Source organism: Oncorhynchus mykiss, chromosome 6 (assembly GCF_013265735.2).
Source record: "Oncorhynchus mykiss isolate Arlee chromosome 6, USDA_OmykA_1.1, whole genome shotgun sequence".
Classification (NCBI taxonomy): Eukaryota; Metazoa; Chordata; class Actinopteri; order Salmoniformes; family Salmonidae; genus Oncorhynchus; species Oncorhynchus mykiss.
In genome coordinates, this window is record NC_048570.1 from 46,445,956 (window position 1) to 46,473,590 (window position 27,635).

Genomic DNA, 27,635 nt, shown 5'->3' on the forward strand with positions numbered 1-27,635 from the left:
CGTCACCCAAACGGACATTGAGCTGCGCGTGCGCAATGTGCAATGTAAAGGTGCTTGGGCACTTCCGGCTCGCCTCATTCGCGAAACAGAACAGTGGCTAGGTTCGTAATGGCTTGAAAGAGCCAAACATTATATAAAACAAGAGGTGAGTTTATCGTTATTGACAATTACATATGATGATAAAATAGCTAACATAATTCGATTAGTTTAACTAACGCGTTGTGGTTAAGCTTCCTTGCCAGCACTTGTGTGGCTCAGCTGTCTGATTGGCAAGCTGAGAAGCTCATGCTAGCTAACTGTCTGCAATTAGCTGGCTAGTTACGTCTTTCTTTGCCAGTGCCACGTTGATTTGTTGTAGCCACTTCCTAAATTATTAATGCACATTCTGTCATCGGCAAACTACACACCGGTGTTGCCTAGTTTAGGTAACATCAATGACTCATACTTAACGGTTGTACCTAGCTTAGTTAGCTTAATCGATTTTGATTTAACCCAGTTGTTACCTAAACTGGGAGTCGTCTAATTTAACTAGCAGGTAGGTTAGCTAACTAGTTGGATGTGTGTTCTATCCATTGCATACAGTAAGTTCTCTATTAGAAGAATCAACTTGAAAGAGTGAAGAGAAACGATGGCGTGTGCAATGATACCTCTTGATGAGCAACAGGTGACAGAGGCTGCTGGGCCTCTGGGAAAGGAGCGCACCCTGCCAGCCCTGGTAAGACAGCCAACATTAAAAACCATCTGACACTGCTTCCTCGTGTACATTATGTCCATAGCTGTGGTTGTCACATCACAAACGAACTGCGTTGTGGTATGTTATCTGCATTAGTTAGAGTTCGCTACTGTAAGCTATCATCGAAGTCTGTAAATTCCCTTTGGTTATGTGCCAGTTCATCAGACCTATTTTACTGTCCTAGTTGTTTTCTCATCATAACCCCACTCTAGTATATGTTTCCCTCAACTGTAGAAGTTAAGCTATATATCAGTGTGTTTGCCTATGTCTGATGATGTCTCAAAACCATCGCCCACTGTCCTTGTGTTGCCATGGCAGCATCCAGACAGGAAGGAGGAGCGGTGTTTTGTGACTTATAAGCCCCCTCCCGAGGACAGCTCCCCTGCTCAGGTGGAGGAGTACCTGGAGCATGGCAAGTTCATCACTGAGGACCTGGACTGGCTGCTGGCCCTGCGACATGACAAGTTCTGGTGCCAGGTCAGTCACTGTGGCTGTCATACACCAAATGATGTGGAGACGGGAGGTTTTGACCTAGCCAAGAAGAACCTAAACCCATTGTGTGTGTCCCCCCCCCAGGTGGTATTTGATGAGTCATTGCAGAAGTGTTTGGATTCCTACCTACGCCACTCCCCTCGGGGGTTAGACCCCTCCTCCTTGCCCTCCTCCCCGGCCGTTGCTGACATGCAGCGCTGCATCCACCGAGCCGTCTTTATGACCTTCCTCAGAATGGCCACGCACAAGGAGTCCAAGGTACCGCTGCTTTCTAGGTATTCTGGGGGTCTGTCTGTTTCTGATAAGGCAATGATGTAGTGTTGTTGAATGGAGAAACTGTCTTATGCACGTCCAGATAACTTGGCTCACATTTAAAGGTCATGTTTAGACGGCGTTAGAGACAAGTTATATTTAACCTCTGTTAGAGGCAAAGAATTTTTGGAACATTAATTCTTCTCCGTCCGACTCTTGTATTGAGAGGAGAATTGTCTGACTGAACATAACTGTTATCTCCTGTTTTCTCTTCTCTCTCAGGAGAGCTTTATAACTCCGACTGTGTTCGGAGAGATCATTTACAACAACTTCCTGTTCGACATTCCCAAGATCCTGGACCTGTGTGTTCTGTTTGGGAAAGGAAACGCCCAGCTGCTCCATAAGATGATAGGTGAGCTCAGCAATGGGCCCTTTCTCAGGTGGAGCACTTTACCTGCTCAAATGGATCTAGAACAGATTTTTCTCAATTAATGACATCAATGTCTTGTTTATCTTCCAGAAAACATCTTCACCCAGCAGCCGTGTTACTATGGAGACCTGGATGAGGCTGTTCTCTCAGTCCTACAGGTAAGAAGCATAATCATTCAATACACTCCATTTCAAAAGGCTTTCTCCCATTTTGTGCTCTTTGAATATAATCTAGGTGACGCTGAAATTTTACCTCAATTCAAATTTAGTGTCACGGCATTTTAAGACGTCTCAGCCTGCAACTTTTAAGGAGTGCACTTTGTAGATAATAGGGTGCTATTTCAGACTTGCCCTTTGTCTCTCCCAAAGGTGTTAGACACTATCCTTGCTAAGTGTGGTCTCCAGTGTGAAGGAGCCACTGCCATCGAGCCTCTGAAGCTCAGCTCATCCGGCCGACCCACCGCCATGACCATGAGTCAACAGGTTATGATAAACATACTGCTGATGCATTTTACACCATGACCGACTAGATAGACCACAGTTATAAAGTAAAGTCCACTGCGTGTCAGATATTGGTGTTTCTAAAACATGCCAGCTGAAGTTTAAAATCTCTTCAATGAGTCACGGGTTTGTTTTAACTGATTGTTGTGACTGGTTGTGAAACCTCTTCCATCTCCTCAATGAGTTGACATTCTCCTAGTACAGGAGTGACTGGTTCTGACTGGTTGTGCCTCCTCTTCCAGGACCTAGTGGATTTGGTGCTGTATCTGTGTGACACCTGTACCACCATCCAGGCCTTCCTGGACATCTTCCCTGCTGCCTGCTCCACCTTTCACTGTCACAGCTTCCTCAACAGGTAGCGTGCGTGCTCGCACACACACCTTCCACTCAGTTTCCTCAACAGTTTCAATTATTTTATTTGATAAACCTATACAGCCAAGAACAATCCGTATTTAGCTCGTTTCCCACCACCACTATTCAACTACTCTGTTTCCACGGTGGTGGAACATTTGTTTATTTCAATATTGCATTTGTCAGAATTGATCACTTTTTTGCTCTAACTTTTACCTTCTTATTCTTCTTAGACTAGCCTCATTCTACGAGGTGGCTGTGCCTGACATAGAGAAGGCTGTGAGGAAAAGAAACTTTGACGACGACAGGTGTGTCTCTGTTCATAGACGTGTGCTTTTGCCTGAACATCAGACTGTTACCATGCTTACCTCATGGATATCAATCTGAAAGAAGTTGCTGTAAAAAAAAGACTTAGTCTCTACAAATAAAATTATATTTGAGGTTACTTTCCCGGTTGGTTCTTTTGGCGGTAGGAGGTGGAGATGGAGTATCCACAGGAAAGTGTTGTTTACCAAACTTTTTGAAAGTCTGAATGTACTGAAAGTTGTCTGAATAACACTATTCTGTGGATATTTTGTCTCAGTTTTCAAGCAGCAGAAGGACAAAATGCACCGACAACCGGTAGATCAAGTTTAAATGTAATTTTATTAAACATTCTGGCTTATAAAGACAATGCACACATGGCTGTATATACCATTTAATAGTGTACAACCTGATTAATCATGTATGTGTGTGGGGGTACTGTGCATGAACTGTCTACAGTTGAAGTTGGAGGTTTACATACACTTAGGTTGGAGTCATTAAAACTCGTTTTTCAACCACTCCACAAATTTCTTGTTAGCAACCTATAGTTTTGGCAAGTCGGTTAGGACATCTACTTTGTGCATGACACAAGTCATTTTTCCAACAATTGTTTATAGACAGATTATTTAACTGTATCACAATTCCAGTGGGTCAGAAGTTTACATACACTAAGTTGACTGTGCCTTTAAATGGCTTGGAAAATTCCAGAAAATTATGTCATGGCTTTAGAAGCTTCTGATGGCTAATTGACGTCATTTGAGTGAACTGGAGGTGTACCTGTGGATGTATTTCAAGGCCTACCTTCAAACTCAGTGCCTCTTTCCTTGACATCATGGCAAAATCAAAAGATATCAGCCAAGACCACAGAAAGATAATGGTAGACCTACACAAGTTTGGTTCATCCTTGGAAGCAATTTCCAAACGCCTGAAGGTACCACGTTCATCTGTACAAACAATAGTACGCAAGTATAAACAACATGGGACCACGTAGCCGTCATACTGTTCATCAAGGAAGAAGCAACTGCACATGGGGACAAAGATTGTACTTTTTTGGAGAAATGTCCTCTGGTCTGATGATACAAAAGTAGAACTGTTGAGCCATAATGACCATTGTTATGTTTGGAGGAAAATTGGGAGGCTTGCAAGCCGAAGAACACCATCCCAACCGTGAAGCACGGGAGTGGTAGCATCATGTTGCGGGGGTGCTTTTCTGCAGGAGGGACTGGTGCACTTCACAAAATAGATGGCATCATGAGGAAGCAAAATAATGTGGATATATTGACGCGACATCAGTCAGGAAGTTAAAGCGTGGTCGCAAATGGGTCTTCCAAATGGACAATGACCCCAAGCATACTTCCAAAGTTGTGGTAAAATGGCTTAAGGACAACAAAGTCAAGGTATTAGAGTGGCCATCACAAAGCCCTGACCTCAATCCCATAGAACATTTGTGGACAGAACTGAAAAAGCGTGTGCAAGCAAGTAGGCCTACAAACCTGACTCAGTTACACTAGCTCTCTCAGGAGGAATGTGCCAAAATTCACCCAACTTATTGTGGGAAGCTTGTGGAAAGCTACCCAAAACGTTTGACCCAAGTTAAACAATTTAAAGCCAATGCTACCAAATACTCATTGAGTGTATGTAAACTTCTGACCCACTGGGAATGTGATGCTGAAATAAATCATTCTCTCTACTATTATTCTGACATTTCACATTCTTAAAATAAAGTGGTGAGCCTAACTGGCCTAACACAGGGATTTTTTTACAAGGATTAAATGTCAGGAATTGTGAAAATCTGAGTTTAAATGTATTTGGCTAAGGCGTATGTAAACTTCTGACTTCAACTGGATGTTCTGTGTGTGTATGTACTGTGCATGTATGGACCGCGCCATTTCTTTTTTTTTTGTATCCGTGTGTGTGTACGCACTTGTGTGAGTGACTGACCCCCTCCCGTGCCCCCTGCCAGTCTCCAGGAGGACCTGTGGAGGAGGGTGTGTCACGCCCGGAGGAGGATGGTGGAGATGGCACACCTGCTGCTACTACACACCTGCCTACAGCCCATACTAGAGGGGTCAGAATAAAATGCCTTTATCTCTTTCTATTCTCTTTTTCATCCTTTCTTTATCCACCTACCAAACCTTCATGCTGGCATGGGGATCCCTAAAATTCAGATTGTCTTTTAGTATGGTGATCATATTTGCTCATAGCCTTCCTGCAGCCTTTGAACATTCTTGTTCATTTGTTTTTAGCTCGGAGAACATTCAGACATTTGTGGAGGAACTCCTGCAGCATTTCACTACTTTCCTACCAGAGAAGAGGTACAGTGCATACTTGTTTGAATCCTGATATGGGAAGAATTTCCTTTTTGAAGGGCCATAAATGTCTTCAATCAATATTTTTGACCAGTGCATCCCTGACCTAATTAATACTAGAGTTTTTGTATGATAACTGCTGTTAGGAATGCTGTGTAACTGATTGGAGGTTGTCCATTGAGGAGATAAAGGATATTTGTTTATGCCATCCTTGTTGCTGTCTGTCTCAGGTTCCTATTAGACTACGATGAGCAGTTCCCCATAGCTGATGATATCAGTCTTCTTCAGCAGGCCTTTCCTCTCCTGTATCCTTCCTCCACATGGTCTCACACACTCAGACGCATGTTCCTCAATGAGTCCACCAGTCAGCCACTCAGTCTTAGAAACATACACATCCCCCTCATTGGAAGAAACGTATCCATCCATCCAACCTAGAGCAGTGATATTAACATACCTCCACCACCCTTTCCTCCAGCACTGCCTGTTGTCTTTCCTTAACCCTCCCTCCCTGTCAGAGATGAGACTAGGACATCATATCTGCTCCAGGGGGTGGAGGATGCCTGGGACAGCATCGGCCGGAGGAGAACCCAGGACAGACCCCAGCAGACACACTCCTCTGCCGGGCTGACTGGCCAGGGAGTAGAGGTTGGGGCAGGGGCCTGGGGGGGAGAGATGGGGATCAGAGAGCCAGGGGAAGGAGGGGAGACCCCCAGAGGAGCAGAGGCCATGCGGGATACACCCCATAAAGGAGACAACGTGAGTTCTGAATAGGAGATACCAGTTTGGGCAAATGGGGTGGGGTGAGCTGTGTTGTAGTTTGTTAGTTAAACCGCCAAAATAATGGGACCATACTTGCGAACATAAGTGACCATTTCAATTTAAACCGTTTCTCTCCGACTCGTAATGCGTATCGGCCAATTCAAATAGTCGATTTACTTGCACGTGACGGAACGCTAAATTGTAGCTGGTCCCATCAGATAACATGGCATATATTAGCTTTATGCTAACCTCACCAGGTGGCAGTGATTATATCTTGGAACATATTCTTCATCAGCCTATCAAAGATCTTAGACTTTATATGCGCCAACCAATGGCATTTCTTAAAATAGGTCGACCCTGACCACGGGGTATATTTTAAACCTACAAATTAAAGGTTTACTTTTGTTACGTTGGTCTGTAACAAAATGTTGTGTGCCAATATTGCATTGATGCATCCTTGACTAGGCTCCTAGCATATGAGAAAATCTGAAGTTTTTGTGCTTTTATGGAAAAAAAGATAATTGAGGTACGTTGATTTATTTTCTGTATTTATTTAAACTTTATTTAATTAGGCAAGTCAGTTAAGAACAAATTCTTATTTACAATGACTGCCTACCCCGGCCAAACCCTGGGCCAATTGCGCGACGCCCGATGGGACTCCCAATCACAGCCGGTTGTGATACAGCCTGGAATCGAACCAGGGTCTGTAGTGACGCCCCAGCACTAAGATGCAGAGCCTTAGACCGCTGCGCCACTCATACAGCGTAAAACAAAAAAAAATAAGAGCCATATGCATTTGTCAAATAGCAGTCATGTAGGCTACCATTATCACCATCGCTTCTAAGCGGTTCTCTCGAAATCGATAGTGCACTTTAACTATGGGTTCGAGACCCCCTCGCATTAAGCTTTCTTGTTGAGGAAAAAATAGGATTCAAAGCGCATGTATTGAAGTGGATTAACCTTTCTGATCTCCCCATCCCGGATCCGGGATCGTGAATACAGACTCAAGCTCATTACCATAACGCAACGTTAACTATTCATGAAAATCGCAAATGAAATGAAATAAATATGCTAGCTCTCAAGCTTAGCCTTTTGTTAACAACACTGTCATCTCAGATTTTCAAAATATGCTTCTCAACCATTGCAAAACAAGCATTTGTGTAACAGTACTGATGGCTAACGTAGCATTTAGCATTAGCATTCAGCTGGCAACATTTACACAAAAAAACAGAAAAGCATTCAAATAAAATCATTTACCTTTGAAGAACTTCAGATGTTTTCAATGAGGAGACTCTCAGATAGCAAATGTTCAGTTTTTCCTGAAAGATTATTTGTTTAGGACAAATCGCTCCGTTTTCTGCGTCACGTTTAGCTATGAAAAAACCCCTGTATCCAGGATTGTGTAAATCTATCAGCAAGCTCATTAGCATAACACAACGTTAACTATTCATGAAAATCGCAAATGAAATGAAATAAATATGCCATCTCTCAAGCTTAGCCTTTTGTAAACAACACTGTCATCTCAGATTTTCAAAATATGCTTCTCAACCATAGGAAAACAATCATTTGTGTAAAAGTAGCTAGCTAGCGTTAGCATTTAGCGTTAGCATTTAGCGTTAGCATTTAGCGTTAGCATTTAGCGTTAGCATTTAGCGTTAGCATTTAGCGTTAGCATCCAGCACGCAACATTTCAACAAAAACATAAAAGCCTTCAAATAAAATAATTTACCTTTGAAGAACTTCTGATGTTTTCAATGAGGATACTCTCAGTTAGATAGCAGATGCTCAGTTTTTCCAAAAAGATTCTTTGTGTATTAGAAATAGCTCCGTTTTATACATCACATTTGGCTACCAAAAAAACCCAGAAAATTCAGTCCTCAAAACGCGAACTTTTTTCCAAATTAACTCCATAATATCGACTGAAAACATGGCAAACGTTGTTTAGAATCAATCATCAAGGTGTTTTTCACATATCTCTTCATTGATACATCGTTCTTGGACACATGGTTTCTCCCCTGAATCAAATGGTAAAGTAAAAGCAGCTGGCAATTGCGCACCGAATTCCACGCAGGACACCAGGCGGACACTTGGAAAATGTAGTCTCTTATGGTCAATCTTCCAATGATATGCCTACAAATACGTCACAATGCTGCTAAGACCTTGGGCGAACGACAGAAAGTGTAGGCTCATTCGTTGCGCAATCACAGCCATATAAGGAGACAATGGAAAACAGAGCTTCAGAAATTCTGCTAATTCCTGGTTGATGCATCATCTTGGTTTCGCCTGTAGAATGAGTTCTGGGGCACTTACAGACAAAATCTTTGCAGATTCTGAAACTTCAGAGTGTTTTCTTTCCAAAACTGTCAAGAATATGCATAGTCGAGCATCTTTTCGTGACAAAATATCGCGCTTAAAACGGGAACGTTTTTTATCCAAAAATTAAATAGCGCCCCTAGAGATCTAACAGGTTAATATAATCATGAATAGCCTATAAAACGTTGCAGGCCTACGTAAGTGAAGCCTACATAATAATTTAACCGACTAATGATAACCTGCACCACGGGTAGGCAACCCTGTTTCTGGAGTGCTGCAGGTACTGCAGGATTTTGTTCCAACTAGGCACCACTCAAGACCAACTTGAGCTAATTGATCAGTGATTGCCTAAAATCAACACATCTGGTCTTTCAGATGGGTTAAATCAAATGCATGAAGTTCCTGCACCATTCCAGGACCAGGGTTGCCCACACTGTCTCCTCACCAGGAGAGGGTGTAATCGCTCTATGGGTGGCTCACTGGCCAGTTGTTCATGAATTGAGGTATACCATTCAAAGTCCCATATGCATTAGTAGGTTGTCGCATAAGGAGGACACTATCTGATGTTAACTAATGTAAACTATAGCTATGTTGATTGGAGTTCCTATAGTAGCATACAGGAAATGTTAATCATAGAGTTCTGCCAAGTGTCCTCTGTTGATTCGAGTCCTCTGGACTCGGGGATAATAAAAAAATAATAAAACAATACCGCCATCTGTAGGATGATAATGAGAGTGCAACCTACACAGTTTATTAGGTACCCCCATAGAGTATTGGGTCGGAACCCCCTTTGCCTTCAGAGCATCCTTAATTATTTGGGGCATGGATTCTACAAGTCAGAAACATTCCACAGGGATGTTGGTCTATGGTGACACAATGGCATCACGCAGTTGCTGCAGATTGGATGGTGGTACACCACTGCCACCAGCCTGTGCCGTTGACACGAGGCAGGGTGGGACTCATGCTGCTTACGCCAAACCCTGACTCTGCCGTCAGCATAACGCAACAGGAACTGGGATTCGCTGGACCAGGCAACGTTTTTACACTTCTCAATTGTCCAGTGTTGGTGATTGCGTGCCCCTGAAGCCACTTCTTCTTGGTTTTAGCTGATAGGAGTGGAAACCGGTGTGGTCGCCTGCTACAGTAGCCCATCTGTGACAAGGCTCGACGAGTTATGCGTTCCGAGATGCTGTTCTACACACCACTGTTGTACTGCGCCGTTATTTGCCCGCCTGTTAGCTTGCACAGTTCTTGCCATTCTCTTTCGACCTCTTTCATCAACGAGCTGTTTGTTGCACCACTCAGAAACCCTAGACGCTGTCGTGCGTGAAAAGCCCAGGAGGGCAGTCATTTCTGAGATACTGGATCCGGTGTGCCTGGCACCAACGATCATACCTCTTTCAAAGTCGTTGAGGTCACTCGTTTTGCTCATTCTAACGTTAAATCTAACAGTAACTGAAAGCCTCAATGCCTGCCTGTCTGCCTGCTTTATATTGCAAGCCACGGCCACATGACTCACTGCCTGTAGGAGTGATACATTTTCTTAAACTGGGTGGTGTACCTAATAAACTGGCCAGCGAGTGTATAATCCTATTGTACACTTTAATGCTCATCCTCCTCGAGTCAAGTAATGCATATGTGACAAAGCAGACGTTTTAGGCCTACATTTAGGTGTACACCTCCATGTGATAAAGCCTATGCTATATGATTATTAGTGTTTGTGTGCAAGGCTGAAGAGAGAGATCCTTAATAATAAATGCAATCTTAATTTTCAAGCTGTTGGCTACGTCCCTTTTCAACACACTAAAAACAATACATGTAAATCTACATTTCAAATGTGAGGACTCTGCAACGATTATGTGGACCAGGCACTTTACACAGAGCGCAATTTCACCAGTCAGTCAAATATAGTTGCTTTGATGATCAGGACATGCTGTTGTGGGTATGTTAAGGACGCTTCCGTGAGCAAGTTTTTGGAACTCGTCCAACTACATCAACGATTTTAATTGGCTGATGCAGAACGTTCCAGGATATAATCACTGCCACCTGGTGGGGCTAGTTTAGGGCTAATGTGTGCGATGTTATCTGATGGGACCAGCTACAATTTAGTGTTCTGTCACGTGCAAGTAAATCAACTATTTTAATTGGCTGATACGCAACTGTTTACATTTAAATGGTTGTTTATGTTTGCAAGTATGACCTCCAGATTTGTAATTTTAGCAGGCAAAATAATACACAAATATAACCAAATCATTTTGAGAGCTTACCTATCCTATATGAGACGATACACAGTAGCCTCAGTCCGGTATAGATGCTGTTGTAATAGTGTGTGTATGTGTTATGTTATCCAGGGTGCTGCGTGTATGATCAGTGCGGGGGAGCTGGAGTCTCTGTTAACCCACATCAGAGACCTGCTACCAGACCTGGGAGAGGGATTTCTACTGGCCTGTCTCCACCAGTACAACTATAGCTCTGAATTGGTCATTAACTACATCCTAGAGGACAGACTACACCCTGACCTGGACAAACTGGATAGAGCCATGCCCAGGTAGGGAGAGGGGTGTGTGTGTTGGTCTGTGTGTAGACAAAGATACACAAGCTGAGTCGTGCTGGCCTGGTTACGCATCCACCATAGTTGTGGGAACTGTGCTGGAAATAACAATGTAAACGGAAAATGACAGAGCCAGCACCGGTTGGGTAGTCTGAGAAAGGTATTAATGGTGATTTTCGCCTCTCTCTGCAGGCCGGTAAAGGAGGAGCTTCCTCCTGTACTCAGCACCAGGTCCAACGTGTTTGACGATGATGAGTTTGATGTCTTCAACAGAGACCAGGTGGACATGACTCGCGTCTGGAAGGGCCGGAGGTGAGACACTATCGACTATTTAATTGTGGCCAAGATGATGACTCGGTCACAGACCATTTCCTGTCCTGTCTTGTCACGCCAAACCACACCCAAAATGTAAAAAATCCCAAGTCATTTTTAGATAAATACCAGGTCAATAGTGAACTGTACAATAAAGCCTGACCTCTGTATCTTTGATCTATAATCTCTGTATATCTGTCTGTGTTGTTTCCCTTCAGGAAAGGAGAAAGTGTGCGGGACCTGCTTAATGACAAGCAGCACATAGCAGAGCAGAAGGAACGCTACCTGACCTATGAGACTGTGGTGGATGAGGTCATCGTGATTCCCAGTGAATCAGGAGCCATCGACAATCTGAACGATTATGATGATGAGTATGATGACACATATGACATCAACCAAGTAGGAGCCAATGATCTGGACGGAGACTCCAACCTGCTCAACCGCAGGTAACATACACACCTGTTGACTAATTAAGATTTTAGCTAGTCATTATGCTGATTTAGACTAGAGCCTCCCATCTGAGTTTGGTCGCTCAGTCTCAAGGTTTCTTCCCTCTTGCCAAGGTGCTACTGCTTGCCTTTGAGATCGAGCTCTGGTTAATGAAAACACTTTGACAACTCTTGTACCACATTTATGTAAAAAAGGGCTTTATGAATACGCTTTATTTATTGATTGTGACACATCCTCTCTCTCCCTTCCACAGGCCGTTCACCATCCCTCAGGTCCTACGGCAGGGAGGCAGACCACAGATGCAGGAGGAGAACATAGAGGAGGAAGAGGACGAGAAGGTAGGTTGTATAGAAATGAATTGTACTGCATAGAACAGTGGTCACCGACCGGTCGATCTTCAAAGCATTCCTAGGCGAGCACCAAACATTTTTGTAGAAAAGCCTACGATAAAGGCTTGCGCTCTTTCATTTTTTATTTGTGTTGTGGTGTTGGTAGTAGGTGAACTTGATTCAGAAGCCGGGTTGGAAAAGCGTTCCTATTTTGAACCATTTAATTTGTCTGAAAAGACGAACTCCACCTACCCGGTGGACTGGGAGATCTGGAAGCATAGAGCTTCCACGACCCCAGCAAACTTTTAAAACAATGCCCAGAGAGACTGTCAAAGAACACATCAAAGAGCTGCTATTTTTTTTGAGTTGGTTCATGTCTTAGGTTTTTATTCAGCACTGTCAACACTGTTTTTATTTAACACTATTACAAAACATAAAACACGCTTATCCCTACTTGCGCTGCAGCTGCAATGAATGAGTAGCCGAGTGTATCGATTAGCCCTGTGTTTTTATTATTTATTAGCAGCTCGTCATGTCTTTTTTTAATATTGAGGAGTATTTCACTTTCTCTGGTCATAGAAAAAACATGAATTTGTGCATGAGGCAGATGCGGTTTCAAGTTTCGCCATCAGGTGGAAGACTGTCCATCTCTCTAGTCAATCTTACCGGAAGAAAGGAAGGAGAGAGCAGGGACTGTGAAAGGCAGACCCTCTGCTGCTTTCTGAGACTAATGCCAAAACTAAAACAACTGTAAACTCTGAAATCTCAGACTTCTGACTTCAGCGCTGGGAACTCAATTTAAAAATAAATAAATAATAATAATACATGATTATAGTAAAAAGATCAGACTGGGAAAAATTCAAAAAATCTGAGCGGTAGAGCTCGTTTTGCTTTTTGACTGCAAAGGTTGGTGACCACTGTCGTGACGTGGACTTTTCATTAATGTGATGACTGTTATATCATATCAATTCTGTGTAATTATTATTACTTGATTAAACTAATCATGTAACATTAATTAAGAAGTTGGGGCACCACGGGAAAAGGTTTAACTATTTCCAGATATTTTCAAAGCTTATCGATTAGTCACGTATTAATATATTATTACCTCAGTCATTCTGAACGTCGTAATTTCTTGTAGTCTGCACGAACCCTACTTTATTGATGAATCAGCGATACACAAATTGGCTCAATTATTTATTTACTAACTAATTAAACAATTACAGAATACACACTAACATTATACAGTAAATAGTCTCTAGAAGACTATCAAAACAGGACAGTTTGGTTGTAACACGGTGGGGAATTCAGAGGGGGGGGACAAAGGAGTTACTCTATTGGACATTGAGAAGCTTCGCTCACGAAAATACAAAATCTTAAGCACTCTGATAGCCGTTCATTTGGGGAAGAAAAGAGAATGCAATTTATATATTTACGATTGAGCTGTCCTTGAACGTCCAAATCCTTTGGTCACGGAGATGTTGGGTGTATGACTCTGGTTTGGCCACCAGAGATCACCATGTCCTTAGGTAGAGCTCCTGGTCGTGCTGGTGGTAAGAATGGATACTTTGAAGTACCCTGTACAGTAGTTCTCAGTTGATCTTGTTAGAATGCTTCAGAGGTTGTCGGTGTTCTCATCCCTAGGCAACGTACATAAAAAAATATTTTTTATAAAACTATTTTCTCATTTAGAAGACTAAAATCCCTTTTCTATCTTTTCAAAAGTATTCTGACACTTAATCATTCATTTTATACAACATTCAGATGCACACCTCATAATTGATAAGTGTAGACAGAGGTACCGTTATGTGGTTCTACCATCTTTCATGATGTCACAACGTTAAAAAGAACCCTCATGTTGAATTTGTTTTGGTCTCCACTGACCATTTCCACATTCTCAAAAATTGAAATATTGTTTAATTCTCCAATTTGGGGGAGGTAGTAGAACAAAGGACCTTCTCCTGCCAAAATTCGTAATGTCTTTCCCTCCATACTGCTTGGCAAGGGAAGGTATTTACGACCATCATAAAACTGGCCAACAGCCCCAGGAGAGGGCACCCCGATCTCCATTTCAGGACTGGCAAGTCATGACAACTTGTATAGAACAATGCTGGTTCACACGAACCGCTATGGACTTCTCTGTGACGTAAGTTAATAGCAATACCTGCCACTTTCTTCAAATACCACCCTTGATTCCTGTTCTTTATTATTCTAACTATACGGTTGCTTACCTTATTATGATCAACATTATGGGCATGGTAAGTGTTATCTATTGATTGTATGGCACTGTTTAAAATCTTGCCCACAAGATGACTAGCTACCTAAGGCTGTCTATGTACCATGTCTTGATTTCCAGATTTATATTAGGTTTGACATAGCTGAACCAGTGGCTATGCTGTAGTGTTATTCTTATGTCTAGGTTAAGCTGTTTAGATGGATCAGTATGTGTTGTATCATTAACCCTTTACATGGTTTGTGTTCTCAGGAAGACGCTGTGAAGAGAGACCAGTTTGTTCAGGACCCAGCTCTGCTGAGAGAGAGGGCAGAGGCCAGGAGAGCTACCATGCAACACAGGAAGGGGTACGGAGACACACACACTAACTTAAATCCATGTCTTATATTGTCCTCAAGTTCTGCTACATGTCTTACAATGTAAGACATCCTAAATTGAGGTTAGCTTGTGAGAAATGTGTGCATTTCCCATTTGAACCCCTCTCTCCTCCTCCTAGGTACCGTCCGGAGCCTGCCAGAGAGAGAGACGTGGTGGGTAAACCTAAAGGCCAGGGCCAGTCAACAGAGACCCTTCTGGACCGACGCAAGAAGGAGGCCCACAAGAGCAGGGGAGCCAACCACAACCGCAGGGCTATGTCCGACCGCAAGAGGAACAAGGGAATGATCCCCTCCTGATAGGTGTTGCCATGGAGACCAACCAACTGACCTAGCGGACGGTGCGTACAAGACAGGACGACGTGGAAAGGAAGGAGAGAGAAAGATAATCTGGGCTCAAAGGTCATGAGCCCTGATTGATGTCCCCATCCCAGAGTCCTCTTCATCAGTCAGATTCTTTCTACCGGGATTCACCGACCAGGCCATTTTTATAGGCCTTTTTCTGTTCTCTTTTAGCAAAGACATTCTAGTTTTCCATTTTCTATCGCAAAGGGACACCAATGATTAGTTTCATAACAGAACTTTGGTTGCCAAGTGGCCTGTTGGTGGAATGTTTAGAGACACATTTGAATGGTTTAATTTTCAGTTGTTTAGTCCAATATTGTAGATTGATTCAGTTAAACCAAAGTGCTGACTGAATGACAAGAGATTTATTTTTGCCATGTAACAAATCCATTTATTAAGATTTGGAGTGATGGAATCATTAGCTTTTACATGGTCATCAAATGAACAAGGAACATATGAGTAAAATGAGAGCGAGGAGACTCCAATAGGACGAGAGAACCAGCGCGACCGGCCTGACTGTCAGACTGAAACCACTGTCTGCTGGATCTAGAAGAACAATGAATGTCAGTTAAATACAGGACTAGACATCAAAATGACAGGCAGGCCAGGACCAGGGGTGGCAGCGTGTGTGTGCAATGTCTGAACGAAGTGAGAGTGTCTGTGGTAGTTAATATCTCCTCACCCAGCCAATCCCCCCACCCACCATGGTTCAGCCTCAACCCAAAAAGTGAGCTGCTATAACAACAGTCGTGTGTGTGTTTGGAAGTGCAGCATAAGAGGCCAAATGTCCCTCAGACAGACATCGAACAGCTTCTAGAGGCTTCTGACTCGACATGCACAACTACTTTATAACAAGAGAATCCTATAGAAAGATCTATAAGAGCATTTTTGTACAAAAAAAAAAATACAATTTGCTTTTTGAAGTTCTCTTTAAAAACAAACAAAATAATAAATACATTTAATACTGTGGTTAGAGCTTTTCCAATGGAGTATTTCTGTGGGAACTGAGCGTTGACTTTAAAGTGTTCTAGTGGCAACATAATACCATAGGATGGTGAAAGATGGAAACTGCAGCTATATTTCTCTAGTGATTAGCTGATGGTAGGAAGCATTTAGAGTATTCACATTTCCCTATAAGGTGTTGCTAGATTTTTTAACATTTAATTTATTTAACCTTTTATTTAATTAGGCAAGTCGGTTAAGAAAAATTATTATTTACAATGACTGCCTGTGGGATGTGGTTGAGTGAAAGTGGTTGAAGTGTGATACAAGTGACTCCATTTGACCTTTCCATACTATACTCATTGGTTAGCCAAGGTCAAGTCTGTTTCAGTTCTACAAGGTCACTGGTTTATAATAAAATAATTTAAGGACTACAAAGGATTAATATAACATAAGTATTGTCAAGTAGTACACTAAGTGCGGCTGTGTTTGTAACATGCTGTGTCTGTCTCTGTACAGCTACTCTGGTTATCTGGTATTTACCTCACAGAGCAGTCTCTCTACAGAGTTTAACAAATGTAGGGGTAACAATTTAATTGTTACCCTTACATAATTAATCCCTGCCCTTATTCATATTAATTCAGAATTAACACAAACTTTGAAATTGGACTCAGAGTACACAATAATAGTCTGGATGAAATTAGTCCATCTACACAAATTTAAATTAACTTTTGAGATTATACTGATCCTGTGATATGGTGGAATATGGGCCCCACATGACCAGATGCGTTTTGATGCCAGTTAGCAACACACTGTTATCCATGCTTTGTACCATATTGCATTTAACATCCATGCAAATATACCTAGCTATATCTTATTTTTTCACATTAAAATGCCTTGGACTTAATTCATTTCCCTGTAAAGAACATACATGGAATTCCACCAGATTCACAGAACATTAGAATGCCCTTCTATAATTCTCCACATGTATAGACACTTTCACCATGAGGCACCAGTACTCTATCACACATACAGCGAGAGAGAGGTGGGTGGGAGAGAATAGAGTAAAGTCATTGTACAGTATGTTATCCCAGGAAGAAAGTACTGTTTGTTTCAACACCGGTACGGTAACATTTGTTTTACAGTACCACATAAGTGAAGCTGCTTCAGGATTGGCTGTCCACAAAAGGTCAGAGGTCAACATTGTCCAATAAGAAGGCCAGCTGCTGGGAGAAGCTCCCCTGACCACAATCCAGTGCAGGAGGAAGAGGTGAGGTCTGGAACTGCTACTGAAAACTAGTCACGACAGACTACAAGACAACTTGATCCCAATGTTCTGGGCCCAGCTTTTCAGAAGTTATCTGATCAGATTCCGGAATCGGACAGGATTCAAAATTATTACAAAAATGTAACTGAAAAATGTGATTATGATCCTCCGGATAAGGATTTGGTAATCCAATCTGACCTTTAATCATGTCATTTTTTTGAATCATGCCAAAACTCTAAAAGATACTGATTAGGATAGTTTTGATGCCAAAAACTGGGATTATCTTGATCCCCCATTCATGTAGTTCACTCATCTCTGTTACCCTATGACAGTGTGGTAGTGGTACCACAATTTGTCCAGTAGATGGCAAGATTTAGGCCTGTTCAAAACACTGAAAATCCTAATTCTGTGATCTTGATATTGTGGAATCTGGATCAGAATGATCCTGATTTTTTTCTGAAAACTGGCTCAAAAACAGCCAGATTGATCTGAACCTGGATAGCAAAAATGGGGATTACAGAATTGAAATTCTGATACGGATTAAAAGTTTTTAAAAACTGGGCCCTGGTCAGTGGGGTGAGGAGTTGGGCCAAGGCTACCATTAGCTGTCTCTACAGAGGTTACCTGTGGATGGAAGGGAAAGATGACAAAGGGAATAGCTGATTAACCCGGGTACCAAATACAATCACCAACGCTACATTAGATTTCAAATGTGTTAATTCCATTTGGCAAATAAAGTTGCACTTAAGTGTACAGGCAAGTAGAGATCTGACTAAGTACAGTGCCTTGCGAAAGTATTCGGCCCCCTTGAACTTTGCGACCTTTTGCCACATTTCAGGCTTCAAACATAAAGATATAAAACTGTATTTTTTTGTGAAGAATCAACAACAAGTGGGACACAATCATGAAGTGGAACGACATTTATTGGATATTTCAAACTTTTTTAACAAATCAAAAACTGAAAAATTGGGCGTGCAAAATTATTCAGCCCCCTTAAGTTAATACTTTGTAGAGCCACCTTTTGCTGCGATTACAGCTGTAAGTCACTTGGGGTATGTCTATCAGTTTTGCACATCGAGAGACTGAAATTTTTTCCCATTCCTCCTTGCAAAACAGCTCGAGCTCAGTGAGGTTGGATGGAGAGCATTTGTGAACAGCAGTTTTCAGTTCTTTCCACAGATTCTCGATTGGATTCAGGTCTGGACTTTGACTTGGCCATTCTAACACCTGGATATGTTTATTATTGAACCATTCCATTGTAGATTTTGCTTTATGTTTTGGATCATTGTCTTGTTGGAAGACAAATCTCCGTCCCAGTCTCAGGTCTTTTGCAGACTCCATCAGGTTTTCTTCCAGAATGGTCCTGTATTTGGCTCCATCCATCTTCCCATCAATTTTAACCATCTTCCCTGTCCCTGCTGAAGACAAGCAGGCCCAAACCATGATGCTGCCACCACCATGTTTGACAGTGGGTATGGTGTGTTCAGGGTGATGAGCTGTGTTGCTTTTACGCCAAACATAACGTTTTGCATTGTTGCCAAAAAGTTCAATTTTGGTTTCATCTGACCAGAGCACCTTCTTCCACATGTTTGGTGTGTCTCCCAGGTGGCTTGTGGCAAACTTTAAACGGCACTTTTTATGGATATCTTTAAGAAATGGCTTTCTTCTTGCCACTCTTCCATAAAGGCCAGATTTGTGCAATATACGACTGATTGTTGTCCTATGGACAGAGTCTCCCACCTCAGCTGTAGATCTCTGCAGTTCATCCAGAGTGATCATGGGCCTCTTGGCTGCATCTCTGATCAGTCTTCTCCGTGTATGAGCTGAAAGTTTAGAGAGACGGCCAGGTCTTGGTAGATTTGCAGTGGTCTGATACTCCTTCCATTTCAATATTATCGCTTGCACAGTGCTCCTTGGGATGTTTAAAGCTTGGGAAATCTTTTTGTATCCAAATCCGGCTTTAAACTTCTTCACAACAGTATATCGGACCTGCCTGGTGTGTTCCTTGTTCTTCATGATGCTCTCTGCGCTTTTAACGGACCTCTGAGATTATCACAGTGCAGGTGCATTTATACGGAGACTTGATTACACACAGGTGGATTGTATTTATCATCATTAGTCATTTAGGTCAACATTGGATCATTCAGAGATCCTCACTGAACTTCTGGAGAGAGTTTGCTGCACTGAAAGTAAAGGGGATGAATAATTTTGCACGCCCAATTTTTCAGTTTTTGATTGGTTAAAAAAGTTTGAAATATCCAATAAATGTCGTTCCACTTCATGATTGTGTCCCACTTGTTGTTGATTCTTCACAAAAAAATAGTTTTATATCTTTATGTTTGAAGCCTGAAATGTGGCAAAAGGTCGCAAAGTTCAAGGGGGCCGAATACTTTCGCAAGGCACTGTATGCTGTGTTTACACAGGGGGCAGGTCTATAACTTACTGAGTATGCTGCGTTTACACAGAGGACAGGTGTGCTGCAGGAGCAACCACGGATCCACACAGTCCCTGTGGAACTCATGGAGGCAGGGCAGCACGCGAAGACACTGCAACACACAGTCACACACCACCAGGTGAGTTAGCATACTACTAACACTCTTGTGTCTAAAAGTAGAATTTACAGAATTTCTATGTGTTATACATCTTACTTTCTATGTAACATATTACATGTTTGTGTGTGTTTCTGAGTAGTTCCAGAGGAGTATACTACAAAGCAGGATCAACGAGTTAACGGCAGCTAACTAAAAAATTTAAAAAAAAGCCTGAAATAACTGTTGATTGTCTGGTTCATTAATGCTGGAATCACTAAAGCAGTAATTTGGACTGCTAATATATATTTTTTAAATATGCCACCCTTCGTCTTTGACTTTTCCTAAATAAGTCTTTAAAACACACTGTCGCTGTTAGAATCTTAATATCACAAACAAAAATGTCAAAATGATACATACATCTGTCCATCGAATCCAAACAGTCTTATCAGTCTACTCTGGCCTATTTGGAGTACACAGTGAGGGCGTGCACATTTTACAATGGCAAGAAGACCAAGATGAATAGATGCACATGCTGCGTTAGCGTTACTACAAAATCTGAATGAAATCGACACCGAAATGACATCTCTGATGATTATTCTTCCTGATTCTGAGCCTCAGCCTAAACCTCCAAGGCCTAAGTGCAAAAAAGCTAGACCGGTGCGCACTGAGCAGGTGCCCGCGCCACCAACAAATTAAAATGGTGAGAGAGGAAGGGACAGCACCGCTTGAATAAAACAAGCCGGTGACAATGCTATGGGACGATTATCAGCACAAAATGTCATCACAAAGAGCAGGCCCTACATCTCAAGCAAAAAAACAGCATAGGCAACATACTCACCAGCTGACAATTGACTATTTTTGACTGCTGTCATATCGACACATTAATTATAATGCAATTATTGCTTTTGTGCCGACGTTCGCTTTTTATCAAGAACACTGCTCTTATAATGATGTTTAGGATACTGACCGTGCGTCTTGCTGACCGTGAGTCTTGGACGTTGGGGTATTTATTTTATTTTGACGCAATAAAAAATAAGCTGTTACCGCATTCCAACACAAGCTTTCCGTTTCATAGTTGTAACTAAGGCACTCCACGAATAAAATTGATATTACACTTGAATGTGTTTTTTTGTTTTTACATTTAGCCTACAGTAACAAAATAATGAAAATGCTACTGTATTATTTTACATTTTAATAAAATGGTAATCTAATGTTACCTAAGACCTTCATAAACACAACCAAATTATTATTTTTGCGATAGCATATATGAAATGTATTAATTACACTGTTAGAATGTTGCAGTCAAAATGACTGCTCATTAACTTGAAAGGGGGGGTCCCTCGAGGCCCATCGGTTCTAGTGTTAAGATAATCTTATATATGAGTTTTTTGTTGGGCATGGTCAAATTGACTCGACAAGTCAAGCTTAGCAGTAAAAAACAACAATGCTATTTAAGAATATTTAGACAAGTTAGCTGGTTAACTCTTTGATCCTGCTTTGTATTATAACCCTCAGGAGTCAGTCAGTCTGACCTGGTTGTTGTTGAACTGTTCCAGACAGACAGCACAGTTGTCTGTCTCTAGCTGCGCTGGGTCACACCACGGTTTGGGCTGCCGGTACATCCTGGTCTTCAGGGAAGACAGTCTCTTCAGGATGTCCTGTTTTGGTAACTGTAGGAATGATTAAGTCATGAATATTATGGTGGATGTTTCTACATTATTAATTTTAAAGCATCTCATTGAAATACTGTCGTTCAGTGTCTGTTTACTTACATTTGTTCTAGATTAGTGTGACTGCTAATTGCTCAATGATTAAAAGAGGAAAATGGTTAAACTCTACCTCCAGGTCGTCATTGAGTTGGTTGTCCTGGTACTGCCATCGAGCCTGAACTATGACCCCTGTACAGAGGATCAGAGCCACCAGTAGGACCGTGTTCCACAGCTGATGCAGGTACTTCTGGAGCACAACACATAACAGGACCGAGCACGAATGTTAACCTACTTCTAAATCATTTGTTTACGTTTGTCACACAACAGAGATATAGGAAAAAGCAATGAGTTGCACGGATCAGTGATTTGTTAGATCTAGCCTGTGAGGAGTTGTAGCTTAAATTCAGATTATCTTTGGTTGCAATGTCATTTATTTTTATTTTGTTGTCCCTATTCATCTGAATGTATGCCATGGTGTTCACACCTGGACCTGCGAGTTGGTCTCTCCGGTGCAGATGACCCCCTGCCACTCTCCATACAGACCGCCTCTGGAGAGACCGCACGTGGACCACAATGTCAGGGTGGCCCCCTACAATACCACCGGAGAGGAGGTTTTACACACATCCAAAGTAATAACATGAGCTGGACAGTAGAGTGATACAATGCATAGAAAACTGGAAATGTCCGCTGACTATTTTGCTGTTCTCTAAGGTGATAAAGTTTATGGCAAAAAATATGATCTTACCAAGTTGTCCTGTAGAATAGTCTTGTATGTGATTTTCACAGTAGCATGAAGGCCCCTATGAAATAAACCATAGAGTTAACTCACTCAGTGTCTCTATATTAGTCAGCATGCTATAGTATATTCATACAATCAAAGCTATACTCCCGAGTGGCGCAGCGGTCTAAGGCACCGTATCTCAGTGCTAGAGGCGTCACTACAGACATCCTGGTTCGATTCCAGGCTGAATAACAACTGGCCGTGATTGGGAGTCCCATAGGGCGGCGCTCAATTGGCCCATCGTCGTCCAGGTTTGGCCGGTGTAGGCCGTCATTGTAAATAAGAATTTGTTCTTAACTGACTTTCCTAGTGAAATATATACACAGAGAGGGATCCTTGTGTAGACTAGTATTGTTTAGTTTTCCATCACTTTGGTACCTGAGGAGTGCTCCGATAAGCTTGGTAACATTTTCTGATGTCTGGATGACAATGACTGGCTTAGAGAGGACTTGGGACAGATCCATCTAGAAAGAGAATACAGGAGAGAATAGTAGTCATCATAGACCATATATCATTGTTCTATCTCTATGGGGGTTATACTGTAAAGCAGTAGTAGAGGAGTGGTTACTCTAACAGCTGACAATTATAGAGCAACATTGGTGTTATGCTCTATAGTGGTAGTTACCAACCCTGGTCCAGGAGAGCTACAGGGTGTGCAGGCTTTTGCTCCAGCCCAGCACTAACACAGCCAGTGTGTAAGAAAATGACTTTTACCTCTCTGATAGTGTTCTGATTGAGGGCTAGGATGATGAGTGCAGAAGCCCCCAGGACCAAGGCTCGTTTCATCTAACAAAGAGAGATAGTGGTTATACTTACTTCAGACTTACTTTACCCACACTGATATATTTGCATGTGTTAAAAGTGTGTAAAAAATCATATTTCATGCTGAAACCCTCCTACTAAACACTATTCACTAAGTTAAAGATTTATATTTAGGTTAACATTTTACAGTATTGCCATTCTATTTTTTAAATTTGAAAATCATCTTTGTTTAATAATTTCATATTAACATGTGATAAGGCCACACAGAGGGCCAGAGATAATTCCAGACACCTGTACAAAGTACCCAAAAGGCCCATTAAATGTCATGTGATAGATTACAATGATAAATCCTGGATTTCAAAAAATCTGGTAGTTCCCTGGTAAATTTCCTTTAATATACCCTCCCTTTGCAACCATAGGTGAAACTCTGTGGTGCTGAATAACAGATACAACATTGACAGTTATTCATCTCTCACTGATCACGGTATAGTTTGTTGTGTGTCACAATACTTATTTCACCAAATATACAAATTATTCAACAAAACAGTAGACTGACTGTTCTTCCTATGCCCATGTGAGTGATTCCTCACAAAACCAGGACAAAAAAAGATTTTGGGGATTATCACTAAATTGAATCCATAAAATCATCCTTTGGAGGAAGGAATGTGGATGCACACCAAGTATACAAAACATTTAAGAACACCTGCTCTTTCCATGACAGACTGACCAGGTGAAAGCTACTGTATGATCCCTTATTGATGTCACTCGCTAAATCCACTTAAATCAGTATAGATGAAGGGGAGGAGACAGGTTAAATAATGATTTTTAAGCAATTTACCAGTAGGCCTATGGTCTCATAAGTCTTCTCAAGTACCCCCTAGAGATAGGCCAAGTACACCCAGGGGTCATAGTACCACTGGTTGGGAAACACTGAGCATATTATGTTCAACAATGTATAATATTTTTTAAGTTACCAACTCAAAATGTTATATTCTCAATATTCATGTTTACATTTTATTCATAAATGAACGTACAAAAATGGTATTTAAATCAAAATACTACTCATATTACAGAACAAGCGGTAAAGCTTAATATGAAATAAAATGTTGCTTTGTAGCACCTACAGATCATGGAGTCTTAAAGGAAGCCTAGGTAATGCCAGAAACGTTGATAAATTATTTTTCAATTATGCTTTTAGATACAAATGTCAAATATATGTCAACAATCCTTCCTTCAAAGAATCATTCTATGGATTACATTTTGTGAAAATCCCCAAAATCATGGTCTTTTTTTGTCTCGTTTCCTCCCTGAACTCACTTTATTGACAACGGCAGCAGCAAAGGATTCCTGGCTGTTCCCAGCAGTGGAAGCTTTGCTCTCCTCCACTTTGACAGGCACCACACCTATCCAGGGCTCCTGGTCTTTGGCTTGGACACCCCCACCTTTATCCCGGCTCACCTGCGGCTCCTCATCCTGCACCTGAACAATGGCAATTGGAAACACTGGGGTCGTTATATGATTGTTACTGGGTAATATCAGTTTATTTACTTATCCTATGCAGACATTGCATGCTTGATGATTCAACATGCAATGGTGAAAATAACACATGTTAAGCTATTGCTAGACAATATAGAGTACTGTATATATGCAATGTATATGTTATTTTCTCAGTAACTAATGTTTATATCCATATCATGTTGCACACACAAATCCAGTGGTTTTACATAGCAGAGCCTAGCTAGCTGTAACATCACTCACTAATATGAGGTCCCCTTCGAGATCATGCTCTTGTTGTTGATTGTGTTTTTCGGGTACGCTGCTGCTTTCCCAGTTCGCTTCGAGTACCTCGCCTTGTAGAACGGTGCTGACATCTGGACGTTCTCTCAGCAGAACCTCGACCAAGGCGACCTGAGCGCCCGTAACTAGCAGACACGACAAGAACGAAGGAGCCGAGACTAGAAACACCACGATAAAATAGCAGCAGCTTGCAGACATGGCCGAAGAAACGCGTAAATTAAAAATATTATAAAATAAATAATCTTATCAACTGTCAACCATTATTTTACAGAACCAACTAAGTTACTGTACTTTTTGGCTTGGACCCCAAAAATGTAAGCAAGAACACTACTTCCTGTAGAACAGGAAGCTGAGATGTGAGTTGACGTTTGCTTGCAAATCTGCCATCTACTGGGAAATTGAGAAAATGCTTGTTTTAGTGAATATATAACAATAATAAAAAAGTTGTGTATTGTGCTTGTTTCCATGCCCAAATGCAAGGTGTGGACTGATACTGCATGGTGTGTAGCTGTTAATGTTTATTTTTTTGATACAAACCCAAGTTTTATTGTGTTGCATAAAAACAACTTGTGTTGGTATGTTTTATTGTTATTTTTGAATGAACCCACTGCGAAATGTGCTGGATCAGGTTGGGATACTGGCCCTTTAAATGGGCGTGTCCTCTCGTGTTTACGCTTTTAGAGTTTCTAAACCCAGAGACGCAACTTCGCAAGACTTCCGGGAACGGTTGAGAAACAGACCAGTCTGGGGTTTGGGGTTTGAGGAGGCAACGATATAAATGAAATATTCTTCCTTAGATGTTAATTTTCTCAAAATCTAAAGATACAACCTAGATTAGATCCGATTTCTTAAGTAGTTGGACATGTTAGTACTCCAAGCTCGTGAAAGTGACAAACTGAAGCGTTTATATTTTCGTCAAAAACAACGTTATATCGACGGAGTGCCGTTGATTTGACGGCTTGCACATGCGTAGTTCGGCACGAGAGACCGTTGTTGACCATGGCCTGTTTCTACGCATGAGTTTAGTGAGCCAACGTCGCCATCACGTCGCCTACAAGTGTGCTCTGGAATTTATACTGAAGAAGCAGTTTTAGCCTATCTCCATAGGTTACTGTCTTTGATACGGTCACTGCTTTTTACGACTTGATTGACAGGGATGAAGAGGATAACATTGCCCTCGTAGAACAGCTTCACACAGTGGGATCAGTCCAGCGACGAGGGCAGAAAAGTGCGTGGCATCCTCTTCGGGTCTTCAACTGCCATTAACGGAATAAAAACTGCCATTGTATCTTGTTTTGCTTTAACAGACGTGATGAGTGGCAGGGTTGGCGACCTAAGTCCGAAGCAGGCTGAGGCATTGGAGGAGGTGAATTGCTGTACTGTACATTTCTGTATCTGTGTCGCATTTATTTATGTTTGACCTGACGATCCGACAGTCATTGATGCTTTTGGAACTTTGAACCTTCCTATCTTTTTCCACCACATGCATACAGACAGTGTTGTTTGTCTGCAATGTTCGTTACAAGATATGTAGAAACATGTCATGGCTACAATACGCTGTAACCTATTTATGAATTTTATCAAGCTTTTCCTTCTGAGGTTTCTCTGTAATACGGGTCAGTAAAGTTGATAGGTGATTAAAATAATGAACCACCTAACTGGGTAAAAAAAAATCTACCCTAGGCCTATTATTATATGAACGATCATGTTATTAATAATAAATTATTTAGGTAATTGCAATTTACTGTATAGAATTTAGTATATGTTTCTCCCATGAAAGGTTTGGTTCTAGTGTATGATTTTAGTTTAATTTCCTAAAATATATTACTATTTGAGATGTGAGTGGAAAAACTCTTATTGAACTTACTGTGTGTGACCAATGTGCTTTGTTATAAGAGATGAACTTCCACACAGAAGTCTGAAGCTTTCATGTGGCTTATAACAATTAATTTCACATGCTTGCTTCCATGTTTACCACTAAACCCATATGTACATCATCACTAATACACCTATACCCCTTTTGGCCCTCTCGCTCTCTTTCTTTCTCTCGCTCTCGCTGCCCCCCTTTCCCTGTCTCTCTCTCTGCCACCCGGTTTTTAATCCTTGGGCAGTTTCGAGAGAGGATTCAGGATGTTCTTCCACTACTTCCTGCTCAGCATGACCACTTCCTGTTGCGCTGGCTCAGAGGTAAGGCAGACTAATTAACCACCTGTTGCTTCACCACGGGGAGCTTGGAACTGGAATGATCTGTTCTGATAGGAGAGCTGCAAGGCCGTTAAGACCATGCCTGGGTATGGTCAGACTCTCCAGTCCAGTCTAGCTCGGCTAGATAGGCTTCTGAAGACGTTGATTGTCATCTTTGATGGATACGTTGTTACACAGCAACAGATATTTCAGCTTCAACCGAACAATTCAACAGTTAAAACTCAATGGTTTTGCAAATAGAGATGTTACCAACTGGTTGCATCTCAGTTACAGGGCCTGAGAGAAAGAGAGAGGTCTTTGGTCTAGCGTTGATTAGTGGAGTGACAGGTTGTAGTAACACAGCGAGTGAGAGGCAGGCGTTCTAAAGAATGCCTTGTTCTACATTGGAATAGATTGGACTCACGTAGGCTCACTGAATCCTTATAATCTAGGACTAATCTAGGGCTAATTGCATTAAACCTGTAAAACAGTGACTCATGCATTATTAGTTATGGCAGCATACGCTTAGCCATTCCACTGATGGTCTGTGTCTTTCAGGTTTTCATCTATAACTCTTCCTATTCCATCTGTAATTAGAAAGAGCTTGTTACTATGTGTTGATCCTTGGC

At 41.7% G+C, this 27,635-nt stretch overlaps 3 protein-coding genes across 9 annotated transcripts in view; 2 read left to right on the forward strand and 1 right to left on the reverse strand.

Annotated features, from left to right (window-relative positions):
* On the forward strand, positions 1–16,002 carry ascc2 (activating signal cointegrator 1 complex subunit 2). Its single transcript, XM_036980252.1, has 19 exons — positions 1–145; positions 583–715; positions 1,052–1,210; positions 1,310–1,483; positions 1,760–1,889; positions 1,998–2,065; positions 2,276–2,389; positions 2,650–2,762; positions 2,992–3,066; positions 5,025–5,129; positions 5,308–5,376; positions 5,601–5,675; positions 5,886–6,126; positions 10,794–10,990; positions 11,186–11,305; positions 11,524–11,751; positions 12,009–12,093; positions 14,567–14,661; positions 14,811–16,002. Exons 2-19 carry the CDS (start codon positions 629–631, stop codon positions 14,986–14,988), a joined length of 2,313 nt encoding a protein of 770 aa, XP_036836147.1. The 5' UTR covers positions 1–145; positions 583–628; the 3' UTR covers positions 14,989–16,002.
* rnf215 (ring finger protein 215) lies at positions 15,408–25,177 on the reverse strand. 4 transcript variants are annotated; one of them, XM_021606643.2, is made up of 10 exons: positions 24,784–25,177; positions 24,343–24,504; positions 22,978–23,049; positions 22,642–22,727; positions 22,228–22,282; positions 21,967–22,071; positions 21,613–21,726; positions 21,306–21,443; positions 19,686–19,788; positions 15,408–17,866 (listed from the first exon to the last, which is right to left on the reverse strand). In XM_021606643.2, the coding sequence occupies exons 1-10, from the start codon at positions 25,018–25,020 to the stop codon at positions 17,844–17,846; spliced, it is 1,095 nt and encodes a 364-aa protein (XP_021462318.2). In that variant the 5' UTR covers positions 25,021–25,177; the 3' UTR covers positions 15,408–17,843. The 4 variants fall into 4 exon arrangements, with proteins under 4 accessions (XP_021462318.2, XP_036836148.1, XP_021462317.2 ...); XM_036980253.1 differs by having other exon boundaries at positions 21,306–21,448; positions 21,621–21,729; positions 24,784–25,176; XM_021606642.2 differs by having other exon boundaries at positions 21,613–21,729; positions 24,784–25,176.
* Positions 25,178–25,528: 351 nt separating this feature from the next.
* LOC110526048 (SEC14-like protein 2) overlaps positions 25,529–27,635 on the forward strand; it is a 43,273-nt gene continuing 41,166 nt past the window's right edge. Inside the window, exons 1-3 of one of the 4 annotated variants that reach the window (XM_021606646.2) lie at positions 25,529–26,050; positions 26,130–26,188; positions 26,934–27,009. In XM_021606646.2, coding sequence (XP_021462321.1) covers positions 26,135–26,188; positions 26,934–27,009 — 130 coding nt within the window. In that variant the 5' untranslated portion in view covers positions 25,529–26,050; positions 26,130–26,134. Of the gene's footprint in view, positions 26,189–26,933; positions 27,010–27,635 lie in introns of all 4 variants that reach the window. The other 3 variants (XM_021606645.2, XM_036980255.1, XM_021606647.2) reach the window with 3 other exon arrangements.

Bases quoted from the DNA above. Each gene is read 5' to 3' on its own strand.
- ascc2 (XM_036980252.1), top strand. From the start codon at position 629: ATGGCGTGTGCAATGATACCTCTTGATGAGCAACAGGTGACAGAGGCT. The intron at 5,377-5,600 runs GTACAGTGCATA...TGTCTGTCTCAG, and splicing joins ACTTTCCTACCAGAGAAGAG to GTTCCTATTAGACTACGATG. The intron at 10,991-11,185 runs GTAGGGAGAGGG...CTCTCTCTGCAG, and splicing joins CTGGATAGAGCCATGCCCAG to GCCGGTAAAGGAGGAGCTTC.
- rnf215 (XM_021606642.2), bottom strand. From the start codon at position 25,020: ATGTCTGCAAGCTGCTGCTATTTTATCGTGGTGTTTCTAGTCTCGGCT. The intron at 22,728-22,977 runs GTAAAAGTCATT...TTCTCTTTCTAG, and splicing joins ATCAGAACACTATCAGAGAG to ATGGATCTGTCCCAAGTCCT. The intron at 21,444-21,612 runs GTAGAGTTTAAC...TCATTCCTACAG, and splicing joins AACTCAATGACGACCTGGAG to TTACCAAAACAGGACATCCT.